Below are 24,933 nucleotides of genomic sequence, written 5' to 3'. Positions count from 1 at the left end.
TGCCCCTGCTAGTGAAAGGAAACAATGAAAATGGCTCACCAAGTCAGAGTAAGATGTCCTTATAGAATTGTGGATGGAGTCATATCCAGAAACCTGGGTAGGTCATTTCCATAGCACTTTAAGTGAAGCATGTAAAGATGACAGCAGCTAATGTAAAGCAACAGCTCAATTTCTGAGATCACAATTTTTAAGAAAAATATAATCTTGTATTTATCTTTTGGTTTCCTGGTTAGCTTTTGAGTACAGTATTCTGTACATTAGAAACCCTTTACAAGATGGAAAACTTTAAGCTAAATCATATACAGATGAAGACATCAATAGCCTCATTTGCCACATACATTGCTCACCTGTGTAGCAGTAATCTTGATGATTGCTGAATGTCTCTTCCCCAAAAACTCACCAAATGAAGAACAATTTTCTTCTCCTTTTTTTCTGAAACTTACTTAAAAGTCTCCAGAAAAGGAGAAAGCTTATTTAGGGAAAGGAGATCCTTTCCTCCCTCACTCCACCTCCTCCCCCCTCAGTAGCTTAAGTACCCTGTGGAGATAGAGATAAATGTGAGCAACTTTAGGGTGAAAAGAACATTAGAGACCTGAGAAGTCAGGGGAGGTCATATCAGGATTAAAGTGGAAACTATGTTACCACCTAAGCAAGGAGCAACTGATAGGTCTATAAATAGGGTTTTATCTCCTCATAGAAATTTTTGGCATGGTTGTAGCTTCCCATGTGGGGGACTATTATATTTACTAAAAATAAACTATGTTTCTGAAATGATTGAAGTAAGTCCCACAGAACTCACTTACGTTATTGAAAGTGTGGTCATAGCCTGAAAGTAAGTGTCTAGAGTTTGTTATGTGCTAACTTTTGGAAGAACTTTGATATTGAAGCCATCAGTTAGGTCTGGGATAGAATGGTCTAGTCCAGTCTAGCATGGATTAGATTTCCTTTCCTGTTGGTTCAGAAGACCCTCAACCTCATCATACATGTAGACTCATAAATAGGCATTCTAAGTGTATCATCCAGGAAAGGCAGAGTTCTGATCCTCCAGCAATCTTAACCGCTTATTTAAAGCTGCTTGAATATGGTCATTCAGAGCAGAGAAGTATATAAATCAGCAGTACCTTTGGTATAAAACTTTCAAGCTGTTTGTCTGTTTCTCATACTCACATTATCCTGATTGTAACCCTTTAAATTGTGCAACAAATTCTTGGCATCTATCTGCCTGTCAGGTAATCTCTTAAACTCCTGGATAGCTTATTTTCTCCTTGCAAATATATTTGAAATTGGTAAAAAGTATCAATAGATACTTTTAGTATGCTGTTAGGAGGTTATGGAAAGCTGAAATTTGACAAATAATGAAATTGCTTATTGCCTGTTTCTCAAAATTATTTGACCATTACTGCTTTTCAAAATAGACTGCACTGAACAATACAGTGCAGCATGACTCACGCACAAATGTGGGTATGGGTTAAAATCATCACCAGAAATAGTGTCAGAGTTGAGTTCATGGCTTCAAGAAGTAAATTCATTTGCTTCAGTCTTCAAAGCATGTTTTGGAGAAGTTAAGTCATTTTTAAGTACAAAAAATGAAAAAGATTAAGCCATTTTTGTTTCAGTTATACAGCCTATGCCTTAGTGCACTGGTTAAAAATTGTCTTCCTGCATCACAGGATCTCACTTATTATCTTTATTTCTCAAAATGGCATCCCACTTTTAAACAATAGATTGGTGTATACTCAGTAGAAATGATATACATATGTTTAGTATTTTTATTTTGAATGAATAAATTGTAGAAGAGAAATACTGTACTGCTAGCATCAGTTTAAAATTTGTTGGACTGCATATTGACAACTTGCTAAAAGAGGTTATATATTTCAGATATATTTATTCCCTAATTGCTTTAAATCTTTTACTACTCTTGTTCTCACAACCACTTAACTCCCACCTCTTCTTCAGTTCTTTAAAGAAGGAAACTGAAGTTCCTGGTGTAATATTTTCTGCAAATAAAGAGATAATAAAGTTGGTGCAAGAGGTTTAACAAGTTCACAGCATTCTTTGGGCTCCAAGCCCAAGTTTCTGTTTATTTAATTACTCTCATCTCATTTTTGTTATGTAACTCACATGCTGTTATAGTGGTGATTGTAATGGTAATGATCCTATATAAAAAAAGGCTAATATGCAAATTGTCCCCTTGGGAGTTAAACCAACCAGGAGTTCAGCCGCCTGCTATGATGGCACTGACCACCAGGGGATGGTGTAGAATGAAAAATGGCCCCTGCTCCCAGCTGTCAGGGAAGGATGGCCCTGATGGGCCCTGATCGCCAGCCAGGCCTAGGGACCCTACCTTTGCATGAATTTCCTGCACTGAGCCTCTAGTAGTATATTATGCTCTGTTTACTAAATAGTTTAACATAATCGATTTTATTTGGGTCTGACATCATGGTGTTGTGGGCATTACTACCCATTTTACAGATGATGAAAATGTTTGTGTGTGTGTGTGTGTGTGTGTGTGTGTGTATTTGACTTCTTTCATTAATAGAAATCAGTAATTGTTAAGTTAAAAGTTTATTTCCATTATTTTGGTGTTGAATGGTTTAAGGACAGTAGATTAGGGGGATAGATTTAGAAGTTCAACTTCATGTTTTTAAAAATCAGTTATTGGGACTTCAAATAGTTTTTTTTATTAAGAATACTTATTCTTAATAAATGTGTTATATATTTAGGTGACTAGTCATTGGTAAAGAAAAAAAAAAGTAAATTTTTTCCTTGAGTTTTTTTTTGATGCCCAGATAAGCATTAGATTATATTTCTTGGGGATAAAGAACTTGCTTTTCACCCCCCTCCCCTTAAATTTAAAGTTATTTTTTTTAATAAAAAAACTTTATTCAAAAGGTACAAAGTGAAAAGTTGCTTCTGTATTCCTGTCTTAAGTCCCCAGTATCTTTCCCCTAGAGTCAAGGGGTACCTTTTTGTATATAATTATCCCTTACCCCCCTTTTTAATTCAGTGGTACTGTGCTATACATTGTTCTGAAGCTTTTAGAAAACACCTAAAGCCGAAACCGGTTTGGCTTAGTGGATAGAGCGTCAGACTGCGGACTGAAAGGTCCCAGGTTCGATTCCGGTCAGGGGCAAGTGCCTTGGTTGCGGGTGCATCCCCAATAGGGGGTGTGAAGGAGGCAGCTGATTGATGATTCTCTCTCATTGATGTTTCTAACTCTCTATCCCTTTCTCTTCCTCTCTGTGAAAAATCAATAAAATATATTTAAAAAAAAACAAACACCTAAAGACATGTAGTAGAGTATTTCATATTAGTATTTTAAGAGCATCCTCATCCCTCCCCAAAGGCTATGTAGTATTCCATTCTATGGATGAAATAAAGCCTTATAAAATGTGCTGTATAACTATATAATTTGTGTTCTTAGTAGTATAATGCTAGATGCTTTTCTTAATGGTTTAACACAATTGTCAACATCAGTTATTGTTAAGGACTTTGTAAAAGACTGATATTTCAGGAGTTTCTGTTCATTTTTTTATTACTATATCGCCTCATTTTGACATGTCTACTTTCTGATATCTGCTTGTTTAGATTTTTTTCCTCTTGGTCCTCTCTTGTTTCTGGATGTGGCTGCCTTCCTCTATCCTCTGGTACTTATTCCCTACTGCTTCCTAGCTCCCTTCCCTAATTTGCTTTAATATTTGGTGGGCAAGCAGCCAGATAATCAATACAGAAATATTTCTAAAATAAAAACAAATAGATTTAGAGAGAAAGCCTGGTGGAGCTTTTCTGCTGATGAAAGTACATGAACAGTTTGATATTCTGGGTGATTAGAGGGCCTTTTGCTTCCTGGTTATTAACATGTTCTACACCAGTCCTGCCCAGTAGAGGTTGTTGGGTCAGTGAAAATGTGTCACATCTGCCCTGTCCATTAAAATAGACACAAGCTTCATGTGGTACTTGAGTACCTGAAATGTGGCTAATGGGACTGAGGAACTGAAATTTTAATATTAAGGCTGAGGAATGTGAATCTTAATATTCATTTTTAATTTAAATGAAATGAAACTCAAATAACCACATGTAACAAGTGTAGGCACATGGTTCTAGGCTCTAGGCAATTAACTTCTCTACAGCGAGCTTGATCACAGTGGAATTTGGATTGGGATGCTATTATTTTATTGTGCTGAGCAAATTTATAGTATTGGGAGGGAGACAGTTCAGACTGTTCATGTTCAAATTAGCTTAAGTAAATGATTAGATTAGAACTGCTTTTTTATATTAATATTATGATTTTTTTCAAACTAGTATTATAAAGCCATTGGTGCTGGCGTGTGGTTATGATTTGTAGCTAGGGTAAAACTTTTATCCTTTTGTCCTTTTGGTAAGTAGGGAAAAATTAGTGGCACTCTTAACTTTATTTATAGGACTTGGTTAGACAGTTGCCTGAGTGCCAGAAACGCCTACAAATAACTTTGACCTTCCCTAACAAAAGTCAAGGGGTAAAATGTTCCACAGTAGATCTTAGTTGTGTATGATATACACAGGATATTACGTTCCAATAGATAAATCTATAACAAATAAGAAAAGCCAATAAATATGTTATGGATCTTTATAACTGCTAGGAGGAAAACAAACAGAGCACAGTAATAGAGAATGTGGACTTGTGGAGAAGGATCTCCAGCTAGATAGAGTCTGGAGTTTAATTTAGGAGGTGTTATTTAAGCTGAGGTCTTAAAGATAAGCAGGAGCAGGCCTTGCAAAGAATGAAGGCAGGGTGAACAGGGATTTCAAGAAGAGGGGGGAAAGGGTTGCAGGGATGCCAGGGAGATGGATGGATTTGCTCTAGACCAGGAACTGCCCTGACACAAGATCAGTGTATTTAAAGCGTAGTGATTGAAAGGGAGATAATGATATGAAATGAGGCTGGAGAGGCAGGCACTTAGCAGATCATCAAGGACCTTACAGGCCATTATACAGACTTCAGATAGAAAAAAAATTAAGTGCAATGTGAACTTATAGAATCAGAGAAGTGATATGATCTGATTTTCATTTCAAGGCGTTCCTTCTGGCTGCTGTCATGAATGTTTTCAAGGGAAACAACAATAGAATGGAGTAACTATTGCGATGTCCAGGAAAGAGTGATGCTAGCTTGGGTTAAGGTGGTGGCGGTGGAGATCAAGAGACGTCAGACACACAGGACTCACTAATGGGTTTGATATGAGGGGTGAGGGAAAAGGGAAGGGTCTCTGGCTTTCATAATCGCACTTACCGAGGTGAGGAGAGCCAGGGGCAAACCAGGTATCAAGGCTGGTGGCTGCAGAGATTTCAGAGCCCAGTTTTGTGCAGGTATGTTAGACTTGCCTGTGAGACAGCTACATAGTCATACTGGAGCACGAGAAGACGTTAGGCAGAGATATAACTGGTCATTGTGAGCCTATGGATGGTATTGGAAGTATAGGGAAAGAATGAGACTACTGAAAAGAGAGACGGGAATGACCCAGGACCAGCCCCCAGGAACACTTCCTTGTTAGAGGTTTGTTGAGGGAGAAGCCAGAAAAAGATACTGGGAAGTAATCAGTGATGCAGGAGAAAAACCAGGATTGCAGTATCTCAGAAGCTAGAATAGAATGCTTTAAGAAGGCTGCCAACTTTGTTGAATCCTGCTGTGATGTCAGATAAGCTGAGGACAGCACCATGTCCATTGGTTTAAGTAACTTGAAAGTGGTTGGCATTGACCAATTAGTTCCATAGAATGGGGAGCTTAGAAACTTTATGTTTAGTAGATTGAAGAAGAAATGAGAGGTAAAGTGGAGACAATTTTTAGAAGTTTTACTGTGAAGTGGTGAGCAGAGAAATGGTAGGTAACTAGAAGGAGGAAAGGAGACTGTTTAAAAACCATGGTCATTTAGCCACCTATGACGGGGCATTTGTATTTTTGAAGGTTTCCCCCTCCTTTTACAGAGTGCTAGCGTACTTTTTTCTACTCCGGATGGGATTTTCTAAGTTACGCTGGTTGGAGGTGGATTGCTGAGCCATGGGCCATGCACATTTCAAAACTGGATATTGCCAATCTGATTCCAGAGTGGATACCAGGGTCTACCTTCCCCAGCAGTATATGAGAGCAGAGGGGAGTTTTTCTGAAGATGGACATGTGTTTATTTGCTGGTGGGACAGTAATGATTAGAGAGGGAGACAGCGGACGATAACCAGCACACAGTCCTCCCCTGTGAGCACAAGTGGTGACATGGGCCTTTGATGCTAGGGACGCGTTTTTCATTCTAACAGAATGTGAGGAGGAGGAGATGCATGCATCTCTAGATAGGATTGTAGATTTGGCGGACAGAAGAGGCTGTCTAATGCTTCTCTTTTCTAAAATGAAATATTTGGGTAGAGCAACAGCTTAGAGTTGGGTGGTAAGGAGTGAATGAAGGAGATTTGAGGATTGGCTAAGAAATAGTACTAATAGTGGTGAGCCCGAAGGCTTATGAGGGAGCTTTGGTAGGATTGTTTGGCATTCGTTGTCAAGTGCCCAGTTGAGGTTTGTGTTATGAATATACAATGAAGTCAGTCAACTAGGTTATATGATTTATCTCCACAACATCCAGCTGATTGTGCCCCGGCACAGAGAAGGCAGATACTTGTATTTCATCAGGATGGAGTATTGGCAGACAGTAGTGATGGAGAACACAAATTCCTATGGATATTCACAAGGGAGGGGTTGTAATTATGGGCCATGGAGTGAGTGGAGGACAGGACTGGAATGGATAAATAAATATGTGGTTGGGATAAGGGCTTCAAGAACTCAAAAAGTGTAGTAGAGGGGTTGCCAGAACAAGTTAGTTAGAAATATGGTAGGTTATTTGAGAGCATGATTGAAACATACTGAAGAAAAGCAGAGCACTTAAGATAATACATTTTCCTCTTTAAGAATGGTCCCTCTAGGTTTCCTAAAAATGGGGGTAAGAGCTCTAACAAATGATTCCTAGAGGTGAGCTTTGAGACGTACCCTTTTTTGGAGCTCACTTTAGAGGGTAACAATAACAAGAGTTTCTGGAATCATTCTTTGAATGACATCAGTCATGGTAGCAGTACTGGACCAGAGGCCCAGCCTTTGGAAACTCAGGTGCAATGTGTGTACATGGAGTCCCAAACCTCTTCTCCGTCACTGATTGTGTGCAGTCTTGGTAAGAGGCAGAGGCAGACTGCAGGGTTCTACCAAGGATAAAATTTCCAATGATTCTGGTAGTCTTGGTTAATTTTTATCAGTGAGTACGTGTGTTGTAATTGAAATGATCTTGGAATCTTAAAAACTTGTTTTCCGCTTTTGGTTTCTCTACTCATTTGCTGTGAGACAATGGGCAAATTATTTGACCATTTTAAGCCCCAGTTTGTTTTTATGTGTGAAAAAGAGAACATAGAACTTACCTTACATAGATAGTGTGAAGATCCAATGAGATAACGCATGCAGAGTTCCCACACATGTGTCCTCTTTAAATAGTAGCTGGTTTGTTATGTTGAAATCAGCAAGCAGGGTGCTTAGTTAACTAACAGATCCTCTAACTGGAAAGTGGGGATCCCTAAAGTGTCTGCTGCTGCTGAGGACAGTGCTCTATCTTCACCAGCTTCTCAGACTTGAATGTGCATGGGAATCACCTGGAGCTTTCGTGACTGGGTTGATTTTGATTCTGTAAGTTCAGGATGGAGCCTGAGATTGTCCATGTCTAAGAAGCCCCAGTTAATGCTACTCTGCTGCTGCTCCATGGTCCACATTTTGAGTAGCAAGATTCCAATAGAGAACTGCCCTCTGGGAATCTTAGCGTAGGTTTCCTTATTTGACTTGAATGATTTGAGACCATTTTTGTTGTTGTTACTTCTTTGTTTCCTTTCATTCTTCCTTTTTTTTTTTTTTTTTTTTTTTTAAGGTAGGGAAATGTGGACATGCAGGAGCATGAATAAGAAGATTCATTTAGCTTGCTCGTGATTTTAAGCTGAGAGGAAACAAAGTTTAAGGAGCCCCATTCTTTCAACCTTTTTCAAAAGTAAAATTCAGTTGGACCTCAGATGGCCCGTTTCTATAGCTCACTATTTGTGGTAAGTCTGTATTGTCTCTACAATCCTGAAAGTGAAAGGAGTATCAATTATGTATAGAGGTTGCCTCTGATTTCTTTTGAAAAATTTTCAGTGCCTGACTTCTCAAGAATATTTTTGAGAAATTGTGTTGGCTCCTCAGATGTCCGTAGTTCCCCCACCAGCCTTTTACACTCACAGAGAAACTTGCATAAAACACAACAGTCTCTTGAATTTTTAGACTGTGAGGCAGGGAGTCTAAAATGTAGCTCCAAGGACTTGGAAGTAGCCCTGGTGACCATCAGTAGATGAGTGGACTAAATAGCTCTGGTATATTTACACAATGAAATACTACTCAGCCATAATACAGAAGGAATTCTATTCATTATGACAGCACGGATGGACCTGGAGAACATTATGCTGAGTGAAATAAGACCGTCAGAGAAAAACAGGTATCATATGATTTCACTCATATGTTGAATATAATGAAAAAAACTGAACTACTAAGCAAAATAGAGGCAGATTCATAGAGAGCTGATTGACAGCTGGGGAGGGTGGCTGGAGAGGTGGAGGGATTGAGCGAAAAAGAAAGAAAAAATATAAAGAGCTCTTTGACATGGACAACACTGGTGATTGCGGGATGTGGAAGAGGGTGTAGGGGGCATAAATGGTGAGAGGAAAAAAAATATTTTTAAATTCTTTAAAGTATGGCTCTAAAATCCTTTCTCCCCACCCTGCTCTTCACGTTGGAAAATCCAGCATTTTTAGAAGCCGGATTTCAGGATACATTATACTACCCTGTTTCCCCCAAAATAAGACAGTGTCTTATATTAATTTTTGCTCCCAAAGATGCACTAGGTCTTATTTTCAGGGGATGTCTTATTTTTCCATGAAGAAGAATACAGTACACATCTTTGTTAAATGAAAATAAAGGAAATTTATTACATGTATACGGTATGGTAGTTGTCAACACAAACCAGACAAACTGAATCCTACAGTATCAAGAATTTTACTCATTTATTCAGTGGCAATCATATCATCATCTTCTGGAACATCATCATAATAATCCAATTCCTGAATTTCCTGGTGAATTTCTTGTGACTCCATTTCTTTCAGAATCAGTAGACCAAATCTCTCATGTTTAGCAATAGCATTCTGAGACAGAGCCTAGGGAGGGCCTTATTTTCGGGGGGATACCTTATATTTCACTCAGAAGGAAACCTGTAAGTAGGTCTTATTTTCTAAGGATGTTTTATTTTCGGGGAAACACGGTAGTAAGGTCAGAATTCCTGGCAGCACCCTTATTGCTGTCTTAGATAATCTGATTTTTCTTTCTCAGAAGTAAGTATACCTGACTTCCCCTGAGGGCCTTCCATGGAAGACTTTCTTTTCTCATGCTCAAATTCACACATTCTCTCCCCTCCCCTTCCCTCCCCTCCAAACTAATGTAAAGGCTGATAAGCTTCCAAATACAGTAACACCGTCTGATAAAATGTTCTGATAGAATTAGTATGTGTGTATCTTAATCCTATGTGTAAGACTGATCCTTTCCAGGGTGTCTTCCTACTGCGAGACTATTAGACCTTTGTGTCTCTCAGTCTGAATCCTGTGTAGCTGCAAAGCGTAGATTTCCTTATTTGACTTTGATGATTTGAGACAATTTTTTTTCTGTTACATCTTTGATTCCTTTCATTCTTCCTTTTTTTTTTTTTTTTTTTTTTTTTTTTTTTTTTTTTTTTTTTTTTTTTAAAGGTAGGGAAATGTAGACATGCAGGAGCATGAATAAAAAGATTTATTTAGCTTGCCTGTGGGTTTTTGGAGGGGGTGTGTGTGTGTGTAGAAAACACACAAAAGCATTTGAGTTTTGACCAGACTATTCCCCAGTTTTTAAAATTATAATCGGGAAAGGAAGAGATGCCTTTAGAGTAGGAACTGAGTAACTCTTCCTGTGGTTCCAAAGAAGTTGATAATGGTTGTACTAATGGGAGTTTGGGAGGTGCCAGAGTTTTTGTGACATATTTTAGTTTTTATTTCCTTTCGAGGCTCCCTTTTCTCTGTGTATTTTCTCCTACTTTGTTGCAGGAAAGCAGGAATATCTTTATCTTACCCTAAACTTGATGAAAAGATCAGACCATTAAAGTGACAGTCTGTGAAATTTTATTGCGTGGTGTTTTGATACTTGCTTAAAAATTAATATTAACAATTCCATGTTGCCAAGGAGCTTGAAAGAACTATAATCTCTTCGTGTGATTTTAATACAGTTATTTAGGATGTAGTATAGGGAGTCTGGTGGCATAAGCTTTAGGCCATGGGCTAGAGGAAAGTTGCATATAAACATTGATTATGGATATCTAACACACTCTAAATAGTAGTTTATAGAAAGTCAAGATTTGACTTTCCATTAAAATGGAAAAGGCTGTTTCATAAATTCTTCTGTACTGGAAATGAGGTAATCTTGCCTCCAGAGGAAGCTGAGAAGTTCTGCCTAAAGCAAAGGTTGGGGTGTGGCGGGGCAGTATGCTTTGAGTTTACGTGAGTTGGGAATTGAAGGTGGGAGAGAAAAGGCACATCTTAGTGCAGAAGAAAAGGAAAAGTGACTTTACTTCTATCCTAAGAGAAAAAGAAACGTCACCTAGCAGGTAACTCAGACCGGGGAGTGAACATGCCACCTACACAGGGCCTGCCTTGAATGTGAGACCTGCAGACCTGAGAGGTTTTATAAGCAGGAGAGAGCTGTTCCGACATGTCTGAGGGAAACGGAACCCGGAGGCAGCTGGGAGGTGGTAGGGCTCTTGTTTTAGTTTAGTTTAATGAGTGAAAGAGGGAAACATTCCTCAAAACACAGAAACCTTTGAGAACGGATTGTGCACCTATTATGTGCATGGCACTATGCTAAAGACTTGCTGGCCTAAAACCAATGAATGATATATCCTGAAAGATGTGGATAAAGGAGACAAGACTGGTAAACACAGGAATGCCTGTGGTAGAAACTGGCAGAGGTGGTGACTGTCTTGTTACAGACACCAGGATCCCGGAGAAGGGAGAGATCAGTTACAGCTGGGCTGGGTTTTTGGATTTGAATATGGAGAAATGGGTAGACAAGCAAGGAACAATCATGGGCATTGGCATGTGGAGAAGTTAGTTATTTTCTGAATAGAAACCACTAGAACAGATGATTTGATGTTCAGCATTGAACATAATGGATAACTATATGTCTGGCATATAGGAGGCACTTAATAAACGTTGAACTGAACTGAATTAGAAAATGTGGTCCCCAGGAACATGGCAGATAGTTTACCTAGTTACATCCTTTGATCTAGTTACAACTTCAAAAGGAATAGTATTGTGTACCCAGTTTTTGGTTGAGGAAACAGAGGCCTGGGCAGGTTAAATAACTTTCCTTAGGCTGTGACGATAGTAACTGGAGACCCAGATTGCAAACCCAGGCTTTGTATCTTGCTCCGTTGCCATTTCTAGGGGCTAAAAACCCACTTGACTCTGAAACCCTTATCCTTTTCCTTTCAGAAGAGAGACTTGATCTGAACTCAGAAGATGATAGTAATAAAATAGGCAAAAACTTGCCGAAACCGGTTTGGCTCAGTAGATAGAGCGTCGGTTTGCGGACTGAAAGGTCCTGGGTTCGATTCCAATCAAGGGCATGTACATTGGTTGCAGGCACATCCCCAGTAGGGGGTGTGCAGGAGGCAGCTGATCGATGATTCTCTCTCATCTATGTTTCTAGCTCTCTATCTCTCTCCCTTCCTCTCTGTGAAAAATCAACAAAATATATATTTTTTTAAAATAGGCAAAAACTTACTTCAGTTTATATATAGTGTTTTCTGTTTTAAAATCTAGGATTTAGAATTATTTATAAAGCACAGTGATGTAAGGCTGATGTTTCGGGGAGGGGATGCAGGCCCTGAGCAGGTTCTGTGCTCACGCTTGGCTTCTGCAAGGGGCTCCAGAATTGGGGCAGAGAGGAAGCTTGGCTCCCTTCCCTTGATCTTGGAGGTCAGAGTTTTTTGATTGCTTCATTAATGTTTAAAGAACCCATCTTCAACTCGTTTATCTATCTAGCACTAGAAACTGGTGCTGGTGGTTTATTACTAACCCCACCCATCCCTGCCTTTTGCAATAATTTCTGTGAGTAATGACTGTGTTTCTAGAAGTAGAATGACAGAGAGAGAGAGAGAGAGAGAGAGAGAGAGAGAGAGAGATATTGAGATTCCTTAAAGGCAAATACAGAGAGAGTGTGCTGCACACTCCAGTTCAGACACACGGGGCTGGGAACTCCCAGAGAGAGAGAGAGAGAGAGAGAGAGAGAGAGAGAGAGAGAGAGAGAGAGAGAGAGAGAGAAGAGAGAACAACAGAACAGTCAGCTGGAGAGGAGGGAGGAGGGGGGAGGAGACTGGTCGTGTTTTGAAACTCAAGTGATTCTGGGGGGGAGTTTCTCCCCACCCTGAACCCTGGTCCCCTGTTCTGACACCTCCTTACCTACTGAGAGTGCCTGTGTGCAGTCCAGGATCAACTGACCACTGAGTCTGAGCAGCCCGGGCTGACATGATGTACCTCTGGGTGAGTACCGAGTGCTGTGGGTGAGGGTTTGCACTTGCTCATATAAGGAGTGGAAAGCTGCGAGATTCTGCTCTTGCACAAACGGCCTTCCCCGCAGAGCACAGGCAGCCATGTACCCTTCTCCTCACAGGTGTTAGGCTTTTAAAGCCCAGCAGTGATTGTGACATTGGTCGGTGTTTGTTTTTTTAAAATGTTGTTTATCTAATTAGACTTGGGCGAGAGCGTGAGCTCCGGCGCAGTGCCATCCTCTGGGCTTGCCGGCAGGTTCACAGGAGGCACATGGGGCAGGTGAAAGGCGCTGGTCCCTTGAGCAGCTGCAGTCTTCCTGGTGGTCAGGATCCACCTGTGTTGTGTGTGTGTGTTTTGGGGGGAGGGGGGAGCACTGACTTCGATAACCGAACTATCTCTTTAGACATTGAAAGCCAGTAGGTGGCATGATTCTTCATAAGGAATAAACTTTTATAATTTTTGGGTCTAATCATTTTTATTGTCCTTCACAATAGTCTTGAGAAGTAGGTCACTGTTGTTATTAAATTTTTATGAGGGAAGTAATTAAGTCTCTAAGAGTGACTTGCTCGTAGTTAGAAACTAAATCTATAGCAGCTAGAGTAGTCATTAATAACCAGACATTTTAAAACATTTTATATTTGCCAAGAACTTAACACCTTTTGCTATTTTAATTTATTGTTAGCTATGACATTGTAATTTGGGATAAAGGGAAACATACTGGGCTTGGAAAGGTTTTTCAATTATGAAATGTGATAACTTTCAGGACAATGACAAGGAAAATAATATTGGGGAAAAATAAACCCTGCTTTTAGTTGTGAAAACAAGAACATCTATGGTTTCTTGCAAAGATGGCCGTATGCTCTCTTGAGCAGACAGCTGCTGTGTGTTGCTAAGGGAGCCTCCTAGATGTGATGCCCTTGGCTACTAGCCAGCTTCTGAAAGTTTCACTTTGCCCTTTGCCCTTCAGCCTAGATGTCTGGAATTGCAGAGACCTACTTGGCTCAGGCAGGCTAAATTTATAAATATCAGAAGGCAGAATTTTAAGTAGGGTTACAGAGATTGTGCTTGGTCACAGAGGGTATGTATGGGGGGTGTATATGTTGGGAGGGGCTCTTCCTGCTTCTTCCTTTATATTTGAATATGACCTTGAAATGTAATTTCCTCCCTCTATTGATTATTTTTTATATTATTTATGAGAAGTCAAAGAACTTTTCTGGCACACTATGTGCTTTAAGTACTTTTCATCTCCCTGTGAACTTGACATCTGTGTCCAGGGTCTTTGTAGCCTTGTCAGTGGGACGTTCAGCTATCTGTTGACAGAGGATGGGATATTCTGTCTTTGGTTTGTTTGGAAGAGGAGTTATGAAAGGAAGCAAATTGAATTAATTTCATTTCCACTCACTTATATTTGAAGAAAGCAGACAGTGATAGTCTCCTCAGTTATTTCCTTTGTGCTTAAATTACAGTTATTTGTAAATTTGTTTAAATCCCTTCATTTAGTAGCCCTAGAACAGAGCTTCCCAGCCAAAGTACCACATGTTGGATTGAGATACCTGTATGCCATGGTAATATTCCTCTCAGCCCTTAGAGCAGTCAGGTGGGGCCTAGGGTTTCCCTGGTCACTTGGACCATGTGTACTCTAGTATGTTCGTGTGCATACACATACTATATACCCAAGACAATTGAATGTTTTTTAAAAATATGTATATTTTATTGATTTTTTTTTTTTTTTTTTTTTTTTTTTTTTTTAACAAGAGAGGGATAGAGAGTTAGAAACATCGATGAGAGAGAATCATTGATCAGCTGCCTCCTGCACACCTCCCACTGGGGATGTGCCCTCAACCAAGGTACATGCCCTTGACTGGAATCGAACCCGGGACCTTTCAGTCTGCAGGCTGACACTCTATCCACTGAGACAAACCAGTTTTGGCTAGACAATTGAATGTTTGAGTAGCTTTTTCTAGAGAGTAAAAAGTGTGTTAGCTCTATCTCTTTGTTCTCTGGATTGTCTAGCCCAGTGCCCTTACACATTTGTTGAATTCATTGAAAATGTCCAGGAAGAGCCATCGCTGTATGACACCCAGACATAGAGAAGGAAATCTAGGCCGTCAAGCATTACGTGGCAGGTGTTGAGGAGGTGCTGTGGAGAAACTTAACTGGGTAAGGAATAGGAGATGAGTTTGTCTAGGCCAGTACCCAGCTATTAGACATTGAGCAATCATTTAACTCTTCTGAGCTGCCATAAACTAATAGAACCTATTCTAATTCTGAAGTTCTGTGAAGTGAATTTTATGTAGCAATACATATGCCAGAAAAACACTCAGTTGTACAAGAATGGTTGGGTCCTAGAAAACACAAGCAAGCTGTGAAACATATTACCTCCATTGCCTGCTTGTTTTGGTACTGGCAGTGAGCTAAAGGTACTGTTTCTGAGTATTCTAGAAAAATTACTGAACTATGTTCAGTTGTTAATACCAATGAGTGGTGTGGACCTTTTTAAGACCTGTAGAGCTGGGGAGTAAACGTTATAGTTATTCCAAGCATTTTAGTTTGTATACTTCGGAGCTGCTAATTGACTTGCTCCTGTGTGTCTAGAACTCTGAGCCAGAATGCCATCCTGTGCTCTGTATATGGCTCTTTGCCAGATCTTCTCCCCACTTTCCTATTGAGTTACCCTCCTTTTTAGTGAATGTGGTGGCATCAGTGGACAGCATGGTATGGTGGAAAAAATATGGCTTTTAGAGACTTTACTAGATGTAAATCCCTCCTCTGTCATTTCCAGTTGTGTGGCTGTGAACAGATTACTTAACCTCTCTAAATCTCAGTTTCTTCGTTTATCACATAGGGAAAATAATGCCTGTCATTCAGGATTATTGTGAAGATACAAAATAATCTCAGAAACATGCTTACCATAGTGGATGGCACATTAATACTCAGTAAATATCTATGAAGTATTCATTATGTCATTTATTTCCTCCTCTTCATTGTCTGAAACAGGGAGGGTAACACTTAACACATGACTCTTGAGCTTACTTGTTTGATTGTATAATTTTTACTCAGTAAACAAAATAGCAGACTACTTAAATAAATTCCCAGATGACACATGTGTTCTCCCTGTCTGCACTTAGCTTAGCAGGCTCTCTTTACTTATATACTATATGGATGAACTTCTGGATCTCATTTTGAATTGTTGCTTTATCATAGTTTTATCTTTACCTTCTTCTTTCTTCTTCCTTCTTCCTTCTTCTGTTAATCCTCATCCGAAGATATTTTTCCCATTGATTTTGAGAGAGAGAGAGAGAGAGAGAGAGAGAGAGATGCAGCAATGTGAGAAAGACATATCAATCAATTGGTTGTCTCCTGCACACTTCCCTGTGTAGGGCTGGGGATCGAACCTGCAACTCAGGTATGTGCCTTTGACCAGGTATTGAATCTCAGATCCTTCGGTGTACAGGCCAGTACTCTAACTACTTGGCAACACTAGCCAGGGCAATCCTGTCTTCTTAATCAGTTCAGCCAACATTTGATGAGCACCTATAATGGGTAGAAGACTGTTCTACCAGCTGTTAACATATGCAAAGATGATTTAAGATATCTCATGCCCTGGAAGAATTTATAACAGTGATAGCAATTATGCATACACAGATAATGATTTTATAACTATTCAATTAAGAAAGTGCTTTTATTTGTTATTTCACCCTCACAGCAGTGCTAAGGGCTGAGTATCATTATCTCTGATGTACAAATGAGGAGACTGAAAGAGAGTGCATGACAGTAAATGGCAGAGCTGAAAACTTTTAGCATTATTATTATTATTATTATTATTATTTTTTTAACTCTGGCTTTTCTTTCTTTCCACACTCCTTTTTGGGGAGAAGCTAATGTTTTTGTTGTGTTAACTTTAAACCATTTATTGAGTGATAACATTTATGTTTGGCTTATATCTTACTTAGTCCTTAACACACCTGGGAGTTAGCTGTTATCTTAATTTTACAGATGAGAAATAGAAACTTCAGTTACTTGCTATGGTCACACAATCACAGAATTGACAGAAGTAAGATCTGAATCCTGGTCTGTTTGGCCTCAGAGCTTACTACACCACATTTTCTTTCCTTCGTTCAATAGTGTCAGGTTTATTCAGCATGATACAGGCAGAATAGAGAAATGAAGATAAGGTAACCTGAATTCTGTTTCCATATCCATTAATTACTTGAGACAATTTACTAAACTGTATATATCTTGATTTTCCAGGTTGTAAAAAGAACATAATAGATCTTGGGAAAACATTAATAGAGTAATCTTAGAAAAATGTCTTTCAGCCATTTTAGAAATAAAGTAGTAGCTGATGACTTTGTCATAAAACATGAAAATCATATACTGTAGGTCAGAAGACAGTTTTGGTCTGATGATACCATTTGTCAGTGTATGACCTTTCTAAAATTAGCTTTTTAATCTTTATAATGGGACTATTAATACCTAACAGATTATTGAGATAATCTTTGTTAAAGTTTTATGGAAGCATTTTGTAATGAGCAAAAAATAAGGTAATGATAATAATAACATCTATTATTCAAGCTGATCTTTTTTTTTTTTTTTTAAATATATTTTATTGATTTTGTACAGAGAGGAAGGGAGAGAGATAGAGAGTTAGAAACATCGATGAGAGAGAGTCATCGGTCAGCTGCCTCTTGCACACCCCCTATTTGGGATCTGCCCGCAACCAAGGTACATGCCCTTGACCGGAATCGAACCCGGGACCCTTCAGTCCCCAAGCCGATGCTCTATCCATTGAGCCAAACCGGTCCCGGCTCAAGCTGATCTTTTAATTAATGCTCACTGTTTATTGCTATTTTGCCATTCTAATTGTTCTACATAGTTATCATACTAAACTTAATAGTAAATTAAGTCATCACAAAAGTAGGAACAGTTTTGTTTAGATAACATTGGAGGCCAGATACTGTCACTAGATACTTGGCAGTGAAAAGCCATTAGAAGATTTTAAGTAAGATTGGAATAGGCTGGAGTGGAGTTTATAATTAGATTTGTTTTTTAAAAGTTATCTACACAGATTAGAGGGGAGTAAGCTGCAGAAAGAAGTTAGGTGGTTGTTGTGTAACGGTCTAAGTGACAGGGAATGATAATGACAACATGTGCTAGAGAGAACTAGAACTGTGTGACCCATGTTCATAGGTGAAAGTGACAGGATATTGCCATGATTTGGAAGAGGAAAGACATTCACAAGGTAAAATTGACAAGATATTGCCATGATTTGGAGAGGACCAGGATTGTGGGTTTCTTTGTTTGTTTGTTTGTTTGTTTGTTTTATAAGAATAAAGGTGAAGGGGATAATGAGTTTCATTTGGAGGTAAACTTTAAGATGTTCAAGAGGAAATACTGCTTAGATAGTTGGCTACCTAGGTCTGGAATATAAGGAAATATACACGTAGGCAATAGTAACTGAACCTGTAGGCAGGTATGATCATGGCGGAAGAGGAGAATGACCTTTAGGGAGAAAATGTAGAACAAAAAAGTTAATACCTGATATAGGACAGTGGGGTCGGCAAACTCATTAGTCAAAGGAGCCAAATATCAACAGTACAATGATTGAAATTTCTTTTGAGGGCCTAATTTTTTAAACTTAAACTTCTTTTTTGATTTATTATTATTATTATTATTATTATTATTATTTTATTTTATTTTATTTTTACAGAGAGGAAGGGGGAGAGAGAGAGAGAGAGAGAGTTAGGAACACTGATGAGAGAGAAACATTAATCAGCTGCCTCCTGCACCCCTCCTACTGGGGATGTGCCTACAACCAAGGTACTTGCCCTTGGCCAGAATCAAACCTGGTACCCTTGAGTCCGCAGGCCCTCTGTCCACTGAGCCAAACCAGTCAGGGCAAACTTAAACTTCTCACGCCACTTCTTCAAAATAGACTCACCCAGGCCGTGGTATTTTGTGGAAGAGCCACACTCAAGGGGCCAAAGAGCCGCATGTGGCTCGAGAGCAGCAGTTTGCCGACCACAGATATGGGAGATGAATTGTCAAAGAAGGCAGGGAACAGGTTCCAGAGAACTTGTTCAGGAGGAAAACCAGGACACTAGGAAATTAAGATAAAAGAGTGTCAGGAAGCCCAAGCCAGATTTGCTCAGTGGTTAGAGTGTTGGTCCTGGGCACTGAAGAATCAAGGGCACATAACTTGGTTACAGGCTCAATTCCCTGCCCCAGGTTGGGGCGCATGCGATAGGCAACCATTCTTTGTGTCTCATATAGATGTTTCTCTGTCTCTCCCCCTCCCTTGCACTCTCTTTAAAAATAAATGGGAGGAAAATATCCTCGGGTGAGGATTAACAAAACAAACCAAAGAATGGCAGGAAGAGAACTAAAATATGAGTTTAACAATATGGAGGTCATTGATAATCTTTTCAAGGGTTGTTTCTCTGGACTGTTGAGGGCAGAGTCCTGCGAGTAGTGGAGTCAGTTGAGGAGTTCATGGGGAGACAAGGAAATGGAGCTTGAATTAGTGGGTGTAGACAATTGTTGGAAAAGTTTGACTTGGAAGGAATGTAGAGTATCAGGAGTAGAAAAGGTTTATTAGTTTTATTTTAAATAAAAAAGACTTAACCATGTTTAAAAGCTAATTGAATAAGTTTATTTGAAAAGAGGTGTACTATATAAGAGGAGGGATACATGCTCTTATACTTTGGGGAAATGGTATTGGCTCTAGAAGGAGGGAGAACTCTCCCATTTAACAGGAGGCAAAGCAGATGAGGACAGATGAGCTAATGGCATTTAGGAGTTCAAAAAGTCTTTACAGAGAGAAGGTAGACAAGCAGAGTGGGTGAGGTATGAAAAGGGTCATTGATTTTCCAAAAAAGAAAAGATTGGTGAAGAAGTATTTATGTTTGGGAACCATATATAATTCCATGTGGCTTGCATGTGTGGGATGAGTGGAATAGTGGTGGATAAAATCTTAAATTCAGAGGCCAGACTATTTATTATTATTAAGGTATTTCTTTGTTTATTCCAGTAGGGAACCACTGATAGATTTTAAGCAGGATCGGGTATGATCAGACTTATATATTAGAAAGATCATAAGAGGCTTTATTATTTCAGAATTTATATTTATTCTTTGGGTGAAATGATTTGATGCATATTTTAAAAGCTCTAAAAACTGTAAGGGGCTAAGAAATTCATCATATTAATAATATGAGATTCAAATAGTAAACACACTTATTGATGACTACTGTGTGCTGATTGCTTCCAAAAGGGTAGGGAAAGAGCATGCTTTCCCTAAGACGAAGTCTTTTTCCATAGTTTGTATTCTTTAACTGAGAAAAGAAAACTGTAAAGGTGTAAGGAAACAAGATAATTTCAGAAAACTAGAGTAAGTGCTATAGAGAAGAGAAGGTAATATGAACACGAGTGCTTTGGATAGGTTGCAAAGAAGCCTGAATGATAAACACCATCTTGTCAAACAGGGAAGGAAAGCATTACAAGCAGATGGAGTAACAAATACAGTCGTCAGCTGGAAATGCATTTGGGGTTTTGGGAAATAGGGGTGGTGAGGTTGGAGTGCAGAGAAAAAAAGGACATAGGACGATATATAAGATTGGAAATGTACTCCCCCAGATCATTCCCTGTGGTAGCAGTTTGAATTTTGTTCTGGTTAAAATGGGAGGTAGTGGGAGATTCAGGCAGGAGAGTGGTTTTCTTTGGGAAGAGTGATAAAGGAGGTCAGGAAGCCCTTGCTGTATCTAAACGAGAGGTGATGGCTTAGGCTCTGAGGGCGGTTTGATAGGACTGAAGAGGGCTTGCGTGTGTGGTGAAATGAAAGAGGGATCTGAGTTATTTGGGTTTTGGCTTGAGGAATTAATTGTTTCCTTACAACAGAACAGAGAGTACACAAAAACAGTGTTTATGCTTTGGACTTGTTAAAATTTGAAATGTCTGTTAGACAACCAGGTGAAGGTCAGTGGCAATTTGGTATGAGTGGAGTTCAGAAGAAAGATGTGAGCTGGGCGTGTAAGGTTGAGATTCATGAGAACATACTTAAAGTCTTGGGAGAAAATGTGACTAGAGAATAGGGCTGAGGAAGTTCAGTAGAGGTCTGAAGGACACTTAGAATTCGGAAGGGTAGGAGGGAAAGAAGGCAAGTAAGTGATATTGCAAGACTCAGAAAAGAACATTCTGGGTTTGCGTAATTGAAGACCAAATAATGGTTCATTGGCCTTGGTAAGATATTGGTCATGGTAAACTTGGTAAAGCTGTTTCACTGGAATGATGGGGATAAATAGCCAGTCAGAATAGCTTGCGTTTTAATTGGTAGGTGAAGATGACACAGTGTCTGTTGTTTAATTGTGGAGTAGAGCAATGAGTTGGGGGAGTAACTGGACGGATAGGTGAGTTCAAGGGAGGATTTTAAAAACATAGATGATATTAAGGCATGTTTTATGTCAATAGGAAAAATCCAGGATGCTGAAAAGAAGGAGGCTAATCAGAGCAGTAAAGTATGTTACATCCAGCACACAGAGGAGGGATTGGTCATAGATAGGGCCAGAGCACTTTTTTCTTTTTAATAGGATGGAGGCACAGTGGGGTTAGAGCCAGGTATTGGCTTCAGGCAGAAGAATGAGTCTTCTGATTGTGCCTGCTTTCTTTATAATATATAAGATGAACATAGCTGAAACCGGACATGTAGGGAGTAGAGAAGTATAGCAGATTTGAGGAGAGAGAACAACGTGTGAAATAGTCATCTCAAAAAATGGGAGTGAACTTATTAAAGAGGCTTAAAATCTGTGGTCATAAATTTGATGTGAGTGGTGGCAAGTCAATGCATGATTTTTACTCAGCAATCTACTGTTCAGATGCAAGACAGGAATAAGTAGACAGTTAGATTTAACCAGGAGTTGAGATTATACCATATAAGCTGGACTAAGAGAAAAAGGGACAAGGGAAATGAGACTTTTGAAAAGGACTACGTATAGTATTGGACCCTAGAATCTGATTTGGCTTAGGGGGGAAATAAGAACATGAGAAGGAAGACGGAGGTGGAGGAGGGAGGAAGAACAGGAGGAGGAATGAAAAAGTGGTAGGATCACCTTGTAGATTAGAGTCTCAAGTGGGTTAGAGAAAAGCTAATGTGGGAAAACATCTAGAGCAAGCCAGCTTGATTGTATGAAAGTAGAATGCTTGAAATGCTTAAGATTTTTGGAGATGGTATGGTTATTGATGATGACAGTACTAGGACATGAAGTTAGGTGGATGGTTTAGGGTAAATGGAAAAATATATACCTGGTGCTAACGACATTAAAACAACGACTAGGAGGCCAAGGTATTGGATGAGTCATCGTGTAGTGGTTAAAGTCATCAAGAATAAGACCAACAAAGAGGGTGAAGACAGGGAGCCCTGTCCTAAGACTTGAGCAGATTGGCCGGTGATACCTGTTTCAAAGGATCTGCGGTTTGGGTGGAGAGAAGAGAAGTGGTTTGGAAGTAGAATTGAAAAGCAAAGAGGATACTTGCAAGGCCCGACACTAAATGGCAAACAAGGAGGATGCTTGCTCCTGCTGGAGGTATGTGATGCGGAGGAGTGAACCTTCCACTGTGGAAGGAGCAGTATTCTCAGGGCCAGCCCGGTTTCCTTTGGAGCAAAAAGGTGACGGGACATCCCAGGAAAAAGAGCAAGTGTATGGAAGAGTTTGCTGAGGGTGCTCATGGCGCATGGGGCACAGAGCAGATGAGGTCAGATGAGTGGACCTACAGAGTTGTGTGGGGTGAGCCATCTGGAAGGGAGGGGACTTCTGATGATGATTGAGGTAAAGGAGGCTATAAGCCAGGATGGAACTGTTCTCTTGGAAAAACTGGGTAATTAGTTAAACCTTTAAGCCAAAGCAATAGTTCTCAAACTTCATAGTGTCTCAGAATGCTGGGCCCACCTCCTGAGTTTTGGATTCATTAGATCTGGGTGGACCTAGGTATTTACATTTCTAACTAATGCCCAGGTGATGCTGGTGCGGCTGGTCCAGAGACCACGCTCAGAAACTGTTGTTCCAAAGAAGCTAGTTGTGGCCCAATGCGGTGTGTGGCCTGGGTGCCGGGCAGAGGCTTCCTTGGGACAGCTATGTCAGGCATCTCTCTGACCTTGGCAGTTGAAGAAGGAAGTGAGGGTCTGATCTTTTCTTTGTGAGAAAGCAGCTTGTAAATGGTTCAGTTTGATTATCATCAAACATTAATTGAATGTCTATTTTATGCAGCACAATGAGGACACCAAAAGTTGTCAAGTCACCCCTTTCCCCCCAAGATTAATGGGGTAAAGGAGCACAGAAGTTAAATAGATAAATAACAATACATTGTAGCAAAGATCACATTGTAGGTGATAACGGGCAGTTGTCAATAGGAGTTCAGAAAAATAGGCAATCACTGAAGATGGGATTGGTTGGGGAAGGTTTCCTGAAGGAGGTATAATTTAAGCTAGATTCTGGCAGGACCAAACAGAGACAAGCCAGATGGAAAACTGGCATAAGCAAAGGTATGGTGTCAAGTATGAACATGAAACTTGACTACTCAAGAATCCCATTACTTTCATCCTGGCCCAAGCCACCATTATCTCTTCCTATATTATTATAATAATTTTCTAACTAGCCTCCCTGCTCCTGTTCTTCTGCACCCACCCCCCTCCCGAAGTCTGTCCTCAATACAGCAGCCAAAATGCTCCTTTTAAATGTCATATTATATTGCTCCTCTGTCCAGACCTCTCCAGGGCACATGTGTCAAACACAAGGCCCGCGGGCCAAATCCAGCCCGCCAGGCCTTGCAATGTGGCCCGCACCGCGCTGTCATCACTGCACTCCGCTGTCAGTTTATGACTGTTCAGTAAACCATTCGGCCTGCGATTTAGGCTGGATTTTAGATTTTGGCCCCTTCTCTGATTGAGTTCGACACCCCTACTCCAGGGGCTTCCTATCTTACTCACTGTAAAAATCAAACACCCTACCCTGGCCTTTAAGGCCCTGGGCTTAAGGCTTCCCTGGCTAAGTTCTTGAACTCATGTTCTTCTACACTCCTGGCCATTCTATGAACATATCAAACATGCCCTTGCCTCAGGGTCTTAGCACTTGCCTATCCCCCTGTTCTTTCTCCAGCTGTCAGTACAACTCTTGCATACATGAAATCTATTCAAATGTCATGTTATCATGAGCATCCTATGAAAGTGGTAATTCCCTACCTCTTTGTGCAACATTTTCCATCCCCCTTCCCCATTTTTATTTTTCTCCGTAGCACCCACCACCATCTTGATTTGCTGTGTATTTGTTTAATGTCTTTCTTCTCCAACTAGAATGTAAGCTCCATGAAGGCACTGGTTATCCTCTGAGCATACAAAGGTGCTTGCTTGGTACATACTGGGCACTGATTGGGCATTTGTGGAGTGAAAAGAAGGGAGGAAGGAAACTTTGGGGAAAAGTAAGAGGCCAGTCTCATTGGAAAAGACAGGAATGGAAGCAGTGTTTGATGGATAAACCAGAAGATGTTGAATGTTAGATAACTACTTTTGTAGAAAATAGGAATTATTTTTAAAAATCCAGTAAACCAATATTTAACTTTCTTGAAATCGTGCTTTGTAATTAGGTTCTGTGGAGAGGATGGCTTGGGGAGGGACTAGAAGCAGCAATAGCAATTACTATTGTAGTTGTTGAGGAATGAGATAACTAGGCCTTGGGATCAGGGTTTGGAAGTAAATACAATTTTTAAGTAGAGTTGAAGCCTTATGCATGAGTGCTAAAAGATGAACTTTCCAGTTGTATAAAAAAGCTGCCTTGTTTTGATATGTATGTTTTAATATGGCACATAACCTTAAACAATATAACTTGTCATGTTTCAAACCAGAATATGGGCTTTTATTTTTCTAGAATTTATAAATTAGGGAATAAATTTGTAAGCAATTAAGTATTCGTTCTTGTAGATTTTAAATTGTACGTTTGGGAAGGGTAAAAAATCAGTATGATCAAAGCTCACATATAAGTGAAGGGAGGGGACACAGGGGCTACGCAGGGGTCTTCAAACTACGGCCCGAGTGCCACATGCAGCCCCCAGGGGAGTCTGATCCTGCCCTCCAGGTTTTTTGGGCAGTGAGCGCAGCCAAGGTGTTACAGTAGGAATTAGTAGTTCATATAATCCGGCCCTCCAGCTCTCTGAGGGACCGTGATCTGGCCCCCACTTTAAAAAGTTTGAGGACCCCTGGGCTACAGTATCTCCCAGCACACATGATATCCTCATGTGCTGCAC

The 24,933-nt window shown here is 40.0% G+C and overlaps 1 protein-coding gene across 21 annotated transcripts in view; it reads left to right on the top strand.

The window, feature by feature from the left end:
• RBFOX2 (RNA binding fox-1 homolog 2) overlaps window positions 1-24,933 on the top strand; it is a 252,255-nt gene that overhangs the window by 108,416 nt on the left and 118,906 nt on the right. The window contains exon 1 of one of the 21 annotated variants that reach the window (XM_084876809.1): window positions 12,229-12,639. The exons of 15 other annotated variants lie outside the window; for them this stretch is intronic. In XM_084876809.1, coding sequence (XP_084732935.1) covers window positions 12,625-12,639 — 15 coding nt within the window. In that variant the 5' untranslated portion in view covers window positions 12,229-12,624. Of the gene's footprint in view, window positions 1-12,228; window positions 12,640-24,933 lie in introns of those variants that run through there. 5 more of the 21 variants (XM_084876798.1, XM_084876807.1, XM_084876810.1 and 2 more) reach the window with 5 other exon arrangements.

This window comes from Pipistrellus hanaki (genome assembly GCF_964339955.1).
Source record: "Pipistrellus hanaki genome assembly, chromosome: 3".
Lineage (NCBI taxonomy): Eukaryota > Metazoa > Chordata > Mammalia > Chiroptera > Vespertilionidae > Pipistrellus > Pipistrellus hanaki.
The sequence above is the reverse complement of the archived record's forward strand: the minus strand, read 5'-3'. Positions and strand labels throughout refer to the sequence as shown.